This window comes from Protopterus annectens, chromosome 12.part0 (assembly GCF_019279795.1).
Source record: "Protopterus annectens isolate FY-2018-M chromosome 12.part0, PAN1.0, whole genome shotgun sequence".
NCBI classification, from domain to species: domain Eukaryota; kingdom Metazoa; phylum Chordata; order Ceratodontiformes; family Protopteridae; genus Protopterus; species Protopterus annectens.
Window position 1 is genome coordinate 600,494,679 of NC_056746.1, and position 16,637 is coordinate 600,511,315.

Consider the following 16,637-nt stretch of genomic DNA (forward strand, 5'->3'; position numbering starts at 1 on the left):
AATTTGGCAAATATTTACATTAATATTGTGCATGAGCAAAATTCCAGTGTAGAATGAGATAATATCCTTCACTGCTCACAGAAACTGATTACATTATTGTATTGTTATTAGTGAATCTTCTTAATATATTCATCATATCTCAAAGTAAACATTTTATCAGTGGAGTCATAGACTAAAACTCGGAACAATTGTTGATATGTGATCATTAATTGAGACAAAGAATTATTCTTCAAGACAAATTCCTAATGATCTTCATTCTGTGGTCTTAGCTTTGAGTCCCTTAGACTCTGCATTTATACTATTCCAGTCTGAGCTCTGATGAGTTTACTGCAAGACATTTTAATGTTTGTTGTTTGCCTTCCAGTTCGAAGTGCTAACACAATTAAATACCAAACAGCTGGCTGAAACGTTTGTAACGTCTGGAGGACTAAAAGATGTTAGCAAAGCTGAAGCTATCCTTGATGCAGCTTTAAACACAGAAGAGCCACAACTTACAGATATTCAGTCATTCTTGAATGATTTAAACTTCTACCTAAGCCAGGTAACAATCTATATATTATACTAGCCTTCCAATAATACTGAATTTTACCAATATTTCCTGGACCCCTATCCAAAGTCATCCACTTTTCACCTTAAAGTACCTTTCATGGCATCGTATGTCTAATGATTTTTGAAAAAATACCCAATAAAATATCCCAGGTATTGTAATCTTATTTACAATCTCTGATGAAAATGTTCTTGTTGCTTATCACGTAATTTATCATGCCTTTTGCAACTGTGAATTCAAGATATATATATATATATATATATATATATATATATATATTTGGAAATAAAAAAATAATATTTCCAAGAAGTTCAATACATTTTCTTTCCTTGTTTTTAGAACACATGATACTATAAGACATAAATGTTGCTTTCTCCATGATAAAGCCACAATCACTTACTGTTTGTTCAGTCCTGTAAGTCAGGGATAGTAAGGAGAGAACAGCATAGGAATATAGTAAGGAAGGGAAGATATATAAATGGAAAGGCAATGGAAGAAAGAAAGGTGATAATGACCAAGACTTCAAATGGCATAGAGGCCAGAGGATTTGCTATGGAGTCAGAATCATGTAATACAGAGTTTGTAGAAGCTTGATAAATGAAGGGGAGAAAGATATGTTTGACTTTATGAAGAAAAAAATCAAAATGCAAAATACAGAAATACAGTAGTAATTAATGGAATATATGAGGGTGTTAAGCCTGCTTTCCATGATAATTAGATAAACTGGGAAGATTTGCATGTGTGTGTGTGTGTGTGTGTGTGTGTGTGTGTGTGTGTGTGTGTGTGTGTGTGTGTGTGTGTGTGTGTAGGGGGGTGTCTGAGTGTGTGTGTGTGTGTGTGTGTGTGTGTGTGTGTGTGTGTGTGTGTGTGTGTGTGTGTGTGTGTGTGTGTGTGTGTGTGTGTGTCTGAGTGTGTGTGTGTGTGTGTGTGTGTGTGTGTGTGTGTGTGTGTGCATGTGTTTGCGTATGTGTACTTGTGTGTGTGTGTGTGTGTGTTTGTATATACGTGTGACAAAAGATACAGAGATAGAGGCAGAGACAGAGAGACAGCAAATATGTGACTTGTGCAGAATTTAAGAAATTGGAATTTTACAGGGTCTCACTGTATGCTCAAGAACCTAAGTGCAATCATCAGAACATTGAGAATGCAAATGTAGTAACAAATAAATATATATTAAAGCCAAAACATGCTCTTATTCAGTGTACTCATTTGATCTTGCAGTTAGTATATATAATGTGCGCAATTATTTTGGGTATAGCCCTCACATCTGGGGTTACAAGCCCCATGCAAAGAGTTTTAGGACTCACACTAAAGAGTCTGGAAAATGCAATAGAGTGTCATATTATTATAAAGATATACTGGTACTGAACTAAAGGTTCTGATTCTTTTCATGGGCTATATGAAAGGAGTACTAATGCATTTCAGTGTAAAACGGTAAGATGTCTTATGGCAAAGTTGGGGTATTCATTTTCGTGTGGTTTATAATGTTAACATTTGTATCTTTTCAATTCTTTCTTTCAACAAAGAGTTAGAACAAAACATAATTTATCATGAGAAATCATATATTTTTGGTTATTTATTACTACAGATGAAGATTATCTTGTGATAATAAGGCAATTTACAGCATTGATACCAGATACAATATGGTATAGACAATGAAGAACACGTTTGAAAAAAAAAAAAAAACAAGGAATAATTAATTTATCATCTTTAATAAGATGTGATAGAGCAAAAATAGAGTCTTATTTTCCATATTTGTATTCAGTTGCCTACAAAGGTCAAGTTTACCATCTAATAAATTGTAGTATATTAAAAATAGAACTATAGTTGAATATAGCGCTGCTAGAGTATGTTGCACACCTGAAAATGTAATTACCTTAATTTGGACAATGGCTGACCCACATGATCTGTGCCTGAAAAGGTCAGTAATAATCAGTGTACTGCCCCAGTTAACAAACAAACAAACTGATTGGCTAAATGGCATAACTAACTAACTAACTAAATAAATAAACAAAAATGCAAAGTGCATTGGAATGTATAGGAGCAATTTATTCAAGTATCGTGATGTTATAGATACAGGTTAATAGTAAGATTGGAAGAAGGATAAAAAAGAGAACATGGTATTGTGACAAACAGCGGAATAAGGAAAGAATCAAGACGGAAAAGGTCAGAAATTAGAATATAGGCCATGTACAGTGATTATACTGCGAGAAGGCCTCATATGTCACTGCCAGTGAGAGAAATAGTACATATTTACGAACCTATGAACCTATCACTATTCCTAGCATAGAAAGTTTTAGTTTATAATTAACGTTAGAGCATTTACACTTACTGTTTGGTTTTTACTAAACATTCTGAGGTTAATTTTATCATACTGAGATTTTGTTTTCTTCCTTAAGGATACAAACCTTTCCTTTTATTATAATGTTGGCTTATGGCTGAGTTCCACCACAGAGGTTTGTTTGCTAACTTTGTATTATATCTGTGGCAAACTATAACAAAAGCTTCTATGCAAGAGGTAAGATGGAAGTACAGACTTTAGATATTTCCACTGGTGCTTAGTCTACAGTCATGAACAAAAAAAAGGTAAGACATTGGTTCTGAGGGAAGTATTAAAGACAGTGATCAGGTTTAGTAGTATGGGACTAAAGGTAAATATGAAAAAATTGATAATTCTGGTGAAAATGAAAAGTAAGTTTTCTGTGACAAAAGAATTATTAGATTGGAAAGTGATGCCTTGATACCTACATACACATATTTGTGTGTGTGTGTGTGTGTGTGTGTGTGTGTGTGTGTGTGTGTGTGTGTGTGTGTGTGTGTGTGTAAGTCAAGAATGTAATTCAAGTGTATGAAAGACAGAAATGAAAAGAGATGGTAATTACCAGGTAACATAGGAACAGAAATATACAGGAGAGCTGTGCATTGTTATTTTGAAGGAACTAGATACTCATAAGGCAATAATTAGCAGCACAAATCATTTAATGCATGAATATCAGGCTAGAGTATACCTGGACAATATTATCAAGAAGGTTGCCTTACTTCACTTATAAAATTGTAGATAGAATTATAATAATGGAAAACATGAAACTTTATGGAATACTAAAATTTTACATTTATAAACTGTGAATGAGTAAGCCACATGATGCATTTCAGAAGTGGTTAAAACATTTTTACCACATGGTTTAAATTTTCCAAAAGTAAGATATCTGTATAAGAGTCAAACGTAACAAAAGCTGAAAGTGTGATGGAATCACTGGCAAAAAAGAAAAAAAAAAACAGGAATAAAAAAAGCTGTTTGTCTGAAGGCTATACTGCAGTAGAAGCCAAGATTTTTTTTCTAACATGCGTCTCAGTATGGAGTAATGCCTTTAAAGTTATAGTCTTTTTTATGGGTTACATTCGTAGTACCAAACTGCATTACCATGAACACAAAAGAATGCTGATAAGACCACTGTACAGTGGAGAGTGGTGTTTTCCCTTTTCTCCAGCGTAGTGCAATCTCAAAGTTAGTATATAAAACAAACAGGGGGTGGGGGGCTAGAGGGCTTGTCCCCTGTACAGAACATAAGCTGTGTTTTTCAGCAATGTGAGTTTCGATATTTTGTGTTTGGCGTAATGGCATTTTGTGTTTTGACTATTCCAAATTAAGTATTCCTTTTTATATATGTGTTTTAATGGCATGTATATGTCACAGTTTATTATCTTTATGTTCTTGATGTAGATTCTTCATCAGCTGACATGCCACTTTTATTTAAACCACATATAAACCCTGAAATCAAAAGTGCTATAGATAAAAGTAAACATAGACAGGCAAACAAACAGAGCACTGCCTAACAAATGCATCAGATTCTGCATACAGATTCCAGGCTTACTGGATTTGTAATTATAATTCTGTCAGATAAAGTGCGATCTGTGCATTATTCAAAGAGTTGGGGGCATACTTATATACAATACAATAAATATATCCCTTCCCTAATCTTTTCTCATGTAAAAATCCACTTAATCATGCAAATCCAGCTCTGCTCTTCAGAAAATAGATTGCTGTTGCTGAACTTGTGTAAGGAGTCGGGTGTATCACATAGCATTTTTATAAGAAACTCATTTGTTATCTTTACTTTTAACATTTGTCTGATTTGTGAAACCTTTAGTGTTTAGCAAACTAATCCAGTTTATTTCACTCTTCCAGCAACATGTTCCTGGTATAAAATTGGAAGAAGTTAGAAAAGCAGTGGAAGTTAGGATATTTACCAATATGACAATGTACTACAATGAGTTTACAAATGAAAAATATAAAGAATATTTTGAGGACTATCTACAGCCTTTGCTTCCTAGTATTGATAAGACAGAATTAGACGAAATACCAAATGACATCAGCTGCGAAGCTTATTTTTCCATGTAAGTATAAATGGATAAATCTTGTTATTCTTGAAGACTGTGAGGTTGCAGAGTGTCTAATGGGATTATGGAAAGCATTGTAAAATGTGACATTTGTAACTGTTCGGCAAAATTTTGGAATGTCATGCAAGATACTAGTTCATGTCACAAAAATAAAAGATTTAATCTTTTAATATTTAATCTTTAATCTTTAATCTTAAGAATGAAAAAAAATGGCTGTGGGCATTATTTCAGGAGATCCTCCACTCCACTACTTAGATATTTTTTTTCTGGACATGGCTAATATACTTGTTAATTTTAAATAATCTGGTAACATGGATTTACATATAAACTTAAGAAGACAGCACAGCAAGAATTCTGATTGACTTTAAAATCCATCAGTGTAGATTTTGTTGCTACTGCTTTTTTTTTTTTTTCATTTTTGCAAATCCTCTTTTACCATCAGTTCATAGCACACATGAATGTTGTGGCATAAACTCCACTGTTATCTCCAGCAAGAAGCCTAGCAATAATCCACCAACAGTTTGGGGCTGTAATACTTTTAACTAACCTCCAGACTTCAAGTATGCACATTTCAAAGATAGCTGTCTGACTTGACATTATGCAAGATTCATACAGACATTAAGAAAGAAGATATTTCTCAAAATAGTAAAATTCTCTGTGTGTCATTATCTGAAATGTTATGTCATTTTCATTCAGCTTTTAACTAGTTATCGATTACTAAATGAAGCGTGATGTATTTGCAAGGCTAAGGATTATTGCGTGCTTGTTTTTCGTATGTCTGGAAAATGTATTATATTAAAAATACACACATACAGACACACACACACACATATATACAAGCATGCCCGCACAGTTTTATTCCCATTTTTATGTGTTTTTGCAATTTATTTATTTTGTACTTGAAGAATGCATCATAGTGCATTTTACTGTCATTCAATATAACATTTCCTTAACTCTGAATTTTTTGCATCATGATTCTTGCACTCTTAATGACTGTAAATTGATATTTGGTGCAATGTCATTCCTTGTACACAATCTAACATATTTCCTAAAAGTAAAATAAAGAAGGGTTATATTTAAATTCAAGTTTGTTTTGAATAACTGTTACAGAACAGCTATGGAGATAAGAAATCTAGAGCTTGTTAATTCTAGGAATGAATACTTTTTAATGCAACAGATAAAGGGAATCTTTCCTCAGAACTTTTTGGTCAGATAATTTAAATTATGCAACAGGTATACCCTGCTTCCTTGTCTACAAGCAGCATTTCACATATTCCCAGTGCTGGGGCCTCAGTTCTGAAAGAACTGATTGACATAATTGACAATTACTGGAATAAAGAACAGGCACATTTTAACAAATCAGCAACTCCCGACACCCAATGTAAAAGCAAAACTTTTTCACACCTTAAAGAATTTTGATATGAAATTTGAAGATATGTTTAATAGCATATCATGATTTTAGTCATTTTTCTCAAAGTTCAGATATAATTTTCTAATTTTCATTTTTGTTTGCAGTGTATCTGGGCTTAATAAGGTCTTCGAACTTCTCAACTCAGAAAGACAGATTAATGTGTACAACTTCATTGACCAATATTTGGAGAATAAGGTTAAAGATACAGGTAATTTTATGCAAAATCTTTTTACTTTATACCTGACAAATGTGAGTTGTAATTTGTGGAATATTGTCTAATCATAAAAAGTAAATAAGTGGAAAGAATAACTGAATATCTCCCTCAGTACTCAGTGTAAAAATAATTATAAAAAAGATCAAATGGTGGAGGCACCCATAGCTTCCTTCTCTCTCATTGTATGCCATTTTTAGTACATCATTTAAGGCAGCCAAAGCAGCAGAATGTATTTAATATTATATGTGTTTACATTTTTGAATGACTGTCCATGACATACTCAGATCTTACAAAATATCTGCTCTTCTTGGCTACACTAATCTGCTGCTATTTCACTTCAAACTTAAATCTTTGTGAAAGACTTAAATGCCTCAGAAAGCTCAATTTGTTATGATTTATGCACTTATGTTATGTGAGTTGTGTACACACTCATCTCTGTTTTTTTCCTTTGTATGAGTCTGCTTTTTTTTCACATATCTATTAGTGCCAAGAAAAGATGAATTAGGCCTTCTAGTATTTTATTCTAATCAGAATGCACAGGAACATAATGGCTGTCCACACGGAAATTTTATATATTCTCGGAATCCTATATACCAAATCTTAAGGGCACAAAAAAAGCACACCCATCCAAATATAATTTTAATTTGTTAGTTATTCAGTTTGTTAAACACAGTAGCGGACTAATCTGTAATGGAGTCATTTCGCCTTTTGCCTAGAAAAGACTTTACTTAATGCAGATGTGGAAACAGACAGATAACAAATAATTTAGATAGATGCAAAGGCCAAATGGGTTTACATATTCACAATATAAATAGTTACAAAGAAAGATGGAATAACTGAAGGCAGCAAATGGATACAACTGGAGTATAACTGATTACAAATAAGTGTTTTCTTAAAAGTACAGAATGCTATAATCATGTGATAAATATATAGGGGAGACAAGGAGTAGGAATGTTTTACTTTTCTTACCCATCTAGGTATCTGACCTTTTTTAAGAAGTTTCTAGGTTTGTAAATTTGTCGATGCTGATTGCACATATTCATTGTTTCACCCTACTAATGTCCTTAGCTTTATGACAGTGCTATGTATGTATTATTTTTCCATATGCTTTGCATTTAATTTTGTATCTAAACTGAACAATCAAAGGATAGCTTCATGCATCAGCAAAGCATTTAAGTGCTTTAAGCAGAAATTGTAGTTTATTGGCCCTTTGGGCAGTTTTTCCATATATTTCAACTTTCTGGTTTAAAACCCTGCATTTGCGCTTGTTTCCCACCTTTTCTGTAACTAGTATAGTCTAGATACAAATCTGCTGTATCTAGAACTGTTTGTAAGCTCCTGAGATCCCCAAGCCTTTCTGTGTTGAAGGAAAGCAGTAAGCTCTAGGTAGCCTATCTACCACAAGATCCAGGTACAGGTTCTTAATTTTAGCACTTGAATTTGCTTATTTATGACCAGCACTTGTTCAGAACTTGTTGTTCGCACTAAATAAGCTACAAATTACTACATCACTCAACCTTCCTCTTTACCTAGAGGAAAACAGTTTTCGTACTTACTTTCCTAACTTGCTTAGAGAAAAACAGCTGTTGTACTCAATTTCTTCACTTGTCTAGACGAAAGTAGGAAAGTAGTTTTTTTATTCAGGCACATCTAAGGGTCAGCTGCCAGTGTTCTCTCCTGTCTATCTGATGAATCTGGGAATCTTGAGGCAATGTAGCAATTGCCTCATGTACACAGACAACCCTCTCCTCCTACCACCCAACACCACAACCTGTGATAGATGTACTTATCTAGCCAAATTGAAAGTAAAGCTCTCTCCAACCAAGACCGAACTTGACAGTCAAGAGGAGAAGGTAAGCACTTGCACCACACCACACTCATCACATAGTCCCACTAAACCTACACCACCAAAGTCCACACATAGAAGCACAAAAAAACCTTCACAGAGGCTCTCAATAATAATCTGTGCAAGCAAAAGAGACCTCCAAAGTAGAAACGCAAGCGGGTATGGCCCTAGCTCTGAGTAGCATTCTGCCATCACCCAGAATGATACCACAGTACAAGGACAAAATGATTAACTTCAACAATTGGCTAAGCTTCTGGTGTCATTCTAAGGGGATCCAGTATCTGTCTGCCTGGGATGACATGGTCGACAGACCATGATACTTTCCCAGAGATGGCCTGCACCTGTCACCACTGGGATTCCAGATACTGGCTAAGGCTCCTGCCACCCCATTAGTATCTTTTTTCAGGCAAGGTTCAAATGAAAAATTCACCGCCGTAACAGGAACAGGCAAGCAAAAACTGAGAGTAATGCTACTCAATGCTAGAAGTCTAAATCTCAAAATGCACTCACTCGAGGCACCCCTTAAAATGGAGAACATCAATATCTATGCAGTGACTGAGACCTGGTTCAAGGCTCTAGAGAGCACCCCTGCATTACCGGGCTATAACTCATACCACACTTTTCAGCCGTCTAACATGGACTAGAACACCAAAGGTGGAGGTGTGTCCATATTTATTAAGGATTTAAACACCTCCGGGCTAGTTGTGCAGCATAATGCATCCAAGGTTATCCAAGTGTAACTAACTCTGGGCAAAACTGCAGTACAAATTGTAAATTGCTACAGATCCTCCACCATGCCCCAGGATTCTTACTCCTCTTTTCTTGACATACTGGAAAATATTAGGGTTCAACCAAACACCCTAATAATGGGCGATTTTAACTACCCCACCATTAACTGGGAAAACTACTCATGTACCAACTCCTTTGCTCAACGCTTTCTGGAATTCATAAATTCCAATGCCCTGGATCAACTTATCCACACCCCCACCAGGGGAAACAATATCCTGGACCTAGTCATTACCAACATGAGTGACCAGTGTTCCACCTCTTTAATCAGCTCCTCATTGGTCAGATCCGACCATAAGCTAATCACAGCAATATCCACATCTTGCTCCCAACCATCATTAAGGAAACCATGGTAAAACATTTCTCAAAACCCAGCTTCATGATTCTTAAGACAGAAGTTGCGAACATCATGACACCCATGCAGATGGACAATACAGTTACGAGTGCTGAATCCTGCACAAATGCACTCTATAAGCACTTACATGAGTGCATGTATCTTACTATCCCAAACAGAATCAAGATGCTATCCTCCCAACAAAGGAAGCCAATCTGGTGGTCCCTTGCCATAAACAAACTCTACAACAGAAGGAAGAAACTGTTGCAAAAGAGAGTAAAATCCCATGAGTGGAGGAACTCCTTGGTTAGCCTCAGTAAGAAGCTGAGATGCCTTATAAGATCCTCCAAAGCTAGTTACGAAAACAAAATTGCCACTGATTCTAAGGGCAACCACAAAGCATTCTATCGTTATGTCAAGAATCTCAATAGCAACACCCAGATCTGCTCTGAGTTACAGCACAACAACATGACAATTACAGAACCAACTGATATTGCCAACATCCTAGTAAATAGGTTCAGTGCTAACCTTACCCCCCCTCTCACCCCCTAAAGGGCCCTTATCTATACAGGAAGAATGCAGACTCTCTGCAACCACATCTATGCAAGTAAAAGCTGCAATCTCTAAAACCAAAAACACAGCATCCATGGGATTGGACAACATCCCAGGCTGTGTTTTACATGAACTTCAGAATGAACTGGCTCCCCACCTAAGCACCATGTTCCATCATAGCCTCATGTCAGGCTCTGTGCCCACTGAATGGCACACAGCAACAGTTATTTCACTCCACAAAGGGGAGCCACCACTGATCTTGGGAACTATCGCCCTATTAGCCTGACGAGCCTGGTCTGCAAGGCCATGGAACGTGTCATCATGGAACTCATAAACAAAGACATTAGTAATAGCCAAACTCTGGACCATACCCACTTCGGGTTTCTGAAAGGCAGATCATGTCTTCTGAACCTGATCGACTTCTTTGAGGCAGTCACAAAAGCCGCAGATGAGGGTAAGGTGGTTCACACAGCCTATACTGACCTTGCCAAGGCTTTCAACACCATCCCCCATTCTGGAATTATTGCTAAACTCACTAAACTAGGTATAAATCCCTATGTCACAAGATAGGTTGCCAACTGGCTCACTGACAGAATCCACACTGTAAAAGTTGCAGACTCTAAATCTGACTTCAATCCAGCGACAAGTGGAGTACCACAGGGTTCAGTCCTGGGACCTCTTCTATTTGGTATCTGCTTTTCTGAAGTACAGGCTAAATCAGAAGGCCTCTGGCTAATGAAGTTCACAGATGACTGCAAACTAGGAGCCATAGTGGAGTCCCCAAATGATTTGGACATCCTACAGAAGGGCCTCACTGAAACAGATGCATGGTGTCAGAGGCATGGCTTCAAGCTCAATGCCAAAAAGTACATTGTCATCCCCTTTGGTAAAAACTCTGTACCCATGAACTTCCACATAAACAGCAGTCTAATTAATGCCAAATGTGTGGCAAGAGACCTTGGGACCCAGGTGAACAGTAGTCTCTCCTTTGTTAATCACATTGCCACAGTGGTCAGGAAATCCTTCTATGTGGCACACCTCATCACAAAAGGGTTCTCATCCAGGAAAAAAGAGGTCATTGTTCCCCTCTACTCGGCACTCATTAGACCCATTATAGGGTACAATTCCCCTTTTGGAATATACCTCACAAGACATCTGCAGCAGCTGGAAAGGCCACAGAAGTACATCACATAGAGGATTGCTGGCCTCAGTGGATGCCCTTCACTGACCATCTCCAAAAACTCCAGCTTTACTCTGTACCATATCGCCTACTCCAAGGAGATCTCTGCCTAACATGTAAAGCTATGTTAAACCCAGAGCTGTTGGACATGCTACACCTAAAGAAATCTCAATCCCTCTGAGCTACACGTTCTAGGGACCTAAGCCTTGTCACCACAATAAACAGGACATGCTGGAGGGATAGATTCCTGTCCCAGAGACTTTCTATACTCTGGAACAAGCTACCCATCTGTGTCAAGCAAAGTTCCTCATTAGCACTCTTCAAGAAAAATCTTGATGAGTGGATGGGAAATAGGAAATACACCCCCAGGGATAATTTCTGGGACTCTGCTCAACAGGGGTACAGGAAATTAACTTTTTTGGGTGCCGTAGGCCAGGGAACATTGTTGGCTAGGGTTACTTATGCCCTTGGGCCGATAGCCTAGTACCTACCTATGAACCTATGAACCTATTTACACTCATATATAACGGTAAAATAGCAATCTCCAGCTTCCCTTAATTTGACTGAGATAAAATAATTCCATAGGTAAGTACTAGGCTAACTGGGTTTGTGGGCCATTTTAAGCCTAGTCAATTTTCCTTGGTGAGAATCAAACCCTGTATATCTTGTATATGAGGTAAACACATTAACCATTATGCCGTTTTTCTCATTGTATTTTTCCAGAAATCCAGCTTCATTTTCCTAGTTGTACTTTCCCCAAAATCCTATTCCAAAAACCATAAAAATATTTTTATGTGGGGCAAGCCACCCCTGCTTTCCACATGTAGAGGGCTTGTCCCTTACATCCCCATAAATTCTATATACCAATGCCATATTTGCACTTCAGTGCAGAAAAGTGGAAACATCCCGCAAAAGTGCACTGTACAGTAAAGCACATTACAATTAAATGAATTCTGACCTTCATCTTTCCATAAAGAGAATAGCAATTGAACAATCATCATCAAAGTGTAAGTATGTCTCTTCAATCATTTGCACTATGGTAATGGATCCTCTTACAGCTAAGCAAGAAAAACTGAAAATGACAGTAACAGAAAACATGTTCTTATAGCTGTACAATCATATATACCTCACTATTAGTTCACATTGGATTTTATATGATGATTACAGACAGCAGACATAACTCCAAGAAACTGTGCCAAAGTGATATATGTATACAGATACTTAATTAACTTTATCTGACTTAATTTCCCCTTTAAATTATACACAACTGTAATAATAAACCTCACTATCCCAAGTAACTTCTATTTTATTACGTTTATGGTTATCAAGTTCATTTTCATATTTCTTCTAATCCTCTTTCCAGCTAAGTCAGGATCAGAAATCTCTATTTCTTCCTTGTCATTTATCCTCTGTCATCTCTCCATCAAGTTCCTTGCCGGTCTCCCTTCTCTAAGACTGTGTAATTCTTTCCAGCCAATGATATGCACCCCTTCTCATTGTTCGATACTCTGTGCTTTTCCACCACATTGCTAATACTGTTTCAGCCCAAGAAGTTACAAATTAGAGTTCTACTCATCCTTCCAAGTCTAGCCTAGCTAAAACAATTTCTACTCAGAATAAAGAGAAAAATGCATTTCTTTCAAGTGTTTTCTATGTTTGCCATCTTTTTGAACCTCTCCCTATACCACTACATATAAAAAATATTTGGCTCTACTTCCTAATATGTAAATAATTGTTTCTCATCCCACTATTCTTCCTTCTTGATTAAGAAAAGTGAGTGTCCTATACCACCTCTGCAAAATGCATTTCTTTCTTAATCTAATGCTCCCTTGGCTTACACCTCTCCCACTATCCTTCAAATATACTAGAATCTCTAGCATTTCCTCACTTGCATTCAGTTCCCACCACCTGCTTTGAATTCCTTCTCTTTTCTGTTTGCATTTCCTCCACTATAAGCTTAATTATTCTCAGTCTCATAGTCTTATTATCCTCTGCTGCGTAATTCTCCCATAAGACTTGGAATCCAACTATATGACTTTATACCCTTTACTCATTCTAACCTTTTAATACATTATTTTGTCCACTTAGTTCTCCAGATTTCATCCCATAGGTGATATTATTGCTTGATCCTAAATCTTATTGCCCTTCATTTCCCTGATTCGTGTTTCACCAGACACAAGTTTTAACTCCTTATCTGTAACCTTTTCTATTTTAACTATCCTTGCCCATAGGTTTGCTAGCACTTTTTTCCATATGAAAATACCATTCTACAATCCCTGACATATTGTACCATTTTAATTACATTAAACAGTTCCTAAAAGCTAGAATTCTCCAATCTCTTCTTCTTTTTATTAATTTAATTATTCCACCCCCTTGTAAAATTCCATAATAGTCACAAACCTTTTGCATCCATTTTTAGCTAGTTATCTTGTGACTACATTTGAAGATATCTAAGCAACTACATCACCAAAAAGAGGATAATTACCCTAATTATCTAATTTTCCCCTTAAAGTGTTACAGCTACTTGTCATTTATCCAACTCTTTCCACACTCAATCCTCTGATGCTGCCTTTTTTATTATTTCTCAGATTATCAGGAATTCTCTCAGCTCTGCTCCGTTTTCTGATCCATCCATAGTTGGTAACTCCTTCTACACATTATTTTTTCCATCCTTGTCACCAACAAATTCTTTGGATGAAATTTTAAGCTGGATTCCACTTCAAAACTTTCAAACCACTAAAGAATTCCTGGTTTTAAGAAAAAACAGTTGTACCACAAATTTTTATTTTCTCTGATGGATCTTGTACCTTGGCTTTCACATCCACTGGATCTAATATCACTTCCATGTAATTTCCTGTCATAGGTACACAATTATTAATTAACTACATTTTAATTTAATAGATTATGATAATTAACTTTAAAAAATGAATATCTTACTTTTCTAAACAAATTAAATTATCAATAAAAATTGTATATTGCAATGTGATTGTTTATTAGAGTGTGTATGCAGTTTTTTTCTATGTAATTAGAACTGGCCAACCAAATTCTTTCCCTAGGAAAGAATTTGGTGTTCTGCAGCTTCGCTATTTTTAGTGTTTGCTCAAAACGGGTCGATATCAGAACATTCAAAGTTTTAAAGCTTCAGTGTTCTGATATAGACCCTCTTTATCCACTAATACTTCCTCATACAGTACCTTTCACAACTCTTCATCCTCTCTCTTGCTGTAGCTAGCTTAGCATTCCACATTAACCTACTATATCCCGTTATTCTACACATTTGTGCTGCTTTAATCTCATTCCATTCTGTCCCATTTCCTAATACATTGACTTTTCCTGATGCTATACAACCATTGGTATAAATACCTATCTCCCATGCATTCTACTCATAGAGCCTCCTACATTATACACTCATCGCTTCTTCTTCTATATTTTTAATAACTTACTCATAGTTTGTCTCACTTATTGTGCCCAGTGCCCCATCTTCTGATTAAACATAGTTCCTCCACTTCACAAATGTAAATTCATCCCTTTAACCCTAGTTGAACTTTTGCCTCCTTCCCATTTCTGAAGTCATAATGCACTGGCATCTCTAAATATTAAATCTTCCCTATACTCTTTTGTAAAGAATACTTGTTACTATTATCTCATTTTCCTGGTTTTATTTCATATTGTCAAAATAACCTGCCCTTCCAAAACACATTTTCTTATACTTACTAGCATATTAGCATTCCTTTAACGTATTACCAAAATACTCTATTCAATCTGTAGCTCTGTATTCATCTAACAGCTTTATTTTTGTACCTGTTAGACAAACTGCATTTAAAGAGACCCTCCCACAATAACCAAATACACATTTTATATTCTCTAGACAGCTCCAGCAAGATGAAGTTAATAATACAAGATATACTGAGCCTGTGGACATAGCTAACCTGCTAGCCAATAGGTTCAGTGAAAACATCACCCGCTGTCCCTACCAAACATACCCCATGACATCCCTACCACCTGTCCTCTACCTTAAATCTCTAAAGAGCAGGTTATAAATGCCCTCTCTAAAGCCAAAAACACAGCATCTATGGGACCAGATAACATCCCAGGTTGCATCCTACATGGGCTCAAACAAGAATTAACATCACCACTGGGTACTCTTTTCAATCATAGTCAAGGCTCTGACTTCATCCCAGCTAAATAGAAAATGATCACCATTATCCCCTTACACATAGGTGGGACTTCGGCTGATTCTGGGAGCTATAGACCTATTTGTCTGACTAGCCTTATCTGCAAGACCATGGAGTGAATCATTATGGATGTTATCAAAAAAAATTATAGGTAATCGCCAAACACCTGACCCTACTGAGTTTGGCTTTGTCATAGGGAGATTGTGCTTGTTAAACTTGGTAGACTTCTTTGAGACAGTCACCAAGACCCTGGATGATGGAAAATCTGTACATACAGCTTACCTAGACTTAGCCAATGCTTTTGACATTATCCCCCACTCAGTCACCATTGACAAACTCACTCAGCTAGGTATCAACCCTTATATCATTAGATGGGTCAATAACTGGCTCACTGATATAACCAATATAGTCAAAATAGGGTAATCCACCTCCAACAGCATACCTGTAACCAATGGTATTCCACAGGGATCAGTCCTGGGACCTCTACTGATTGGAGTCTATTTCTACTAAGTACAAGCTAAAACTAAAGGTCTATGACTGACAAAGTTTGCTGATGACTGCAAACTGGGAGCAGTCATAGAATCTCCAACTGGCATCGACATCCTACAACAGCGTCTTACAAAAAAAAAATGATTGGTGCCAAAGTGATGGCCTTAAACTCAATGCAAAAAAATGTATTATCATTCCTTTCAGTAAGTGCAATGTTTTTACTAACTCCCACATCAATAACAACACCCTAAGTACGCACTCAGTGGTGAGAGACCTGGGCACACAGGTTCACAGCAACATTACCTTTGCTCACCGTGTCTCATTCTATACTGCATATCTCATAAGTAAGGGCACTGCATCCAGAAGAGAAGACATTATAACCTCTCTGTACTCTTCTCTCATCAGGCCAATAATTGAGTACAAAGCCTCTTTTGGAATGTACCTTTCCAAGCACCTGCTGCAATTGGAGAGACCACAAAGGTTCCTCACAAGGAAAATTCAAGGAATAAAGCATTTGCCCTATTTGGATTGTCTGAAATTACCGTCACTTTATTCTGTTTCATACAGACTGCTCAGAGGTGATCTATGCTTTGCATATAAGGCAGTCCTTGCCTCTGCTTTATTGGAAATGCTGCATATCTGCAATTCAAATGGTACACGGGTTACTCGCTCTAAAGACCTTAACCTGGTATGTAATATTAATAG

At 36.6% G+C, this 16,637-nt stretch overlaps 1 protein-coding gene across 2 annotated transcripts in view; it reads left to right on the plus strand.

The window, feature by feature from the left end:
• Nucleotides 1-16,637, plus strand: part of LOC122816737 — a 228,421-nt gene that overhangs the window by 98,064 nt on the left and 113,720 nt on the right. For both annotated transcript variants that reach the window (XM_044089730.1, XM_044089731.1), the window contains exons 27-29: nt 365-541; nt 4,734-4,942; nt 6,461-6,564. In XM_044089730.1, coding sequence (XP_043945665.1) covers nt 365-541; nt 4,734-4,942; nt 6,461-6,564 — 490 coding nt within the window. The remainder of the gene's footprint in view (nt 1-364; nt 542-4,733; nt 4,943-6,460; nt 6,565-16,637) is intronic.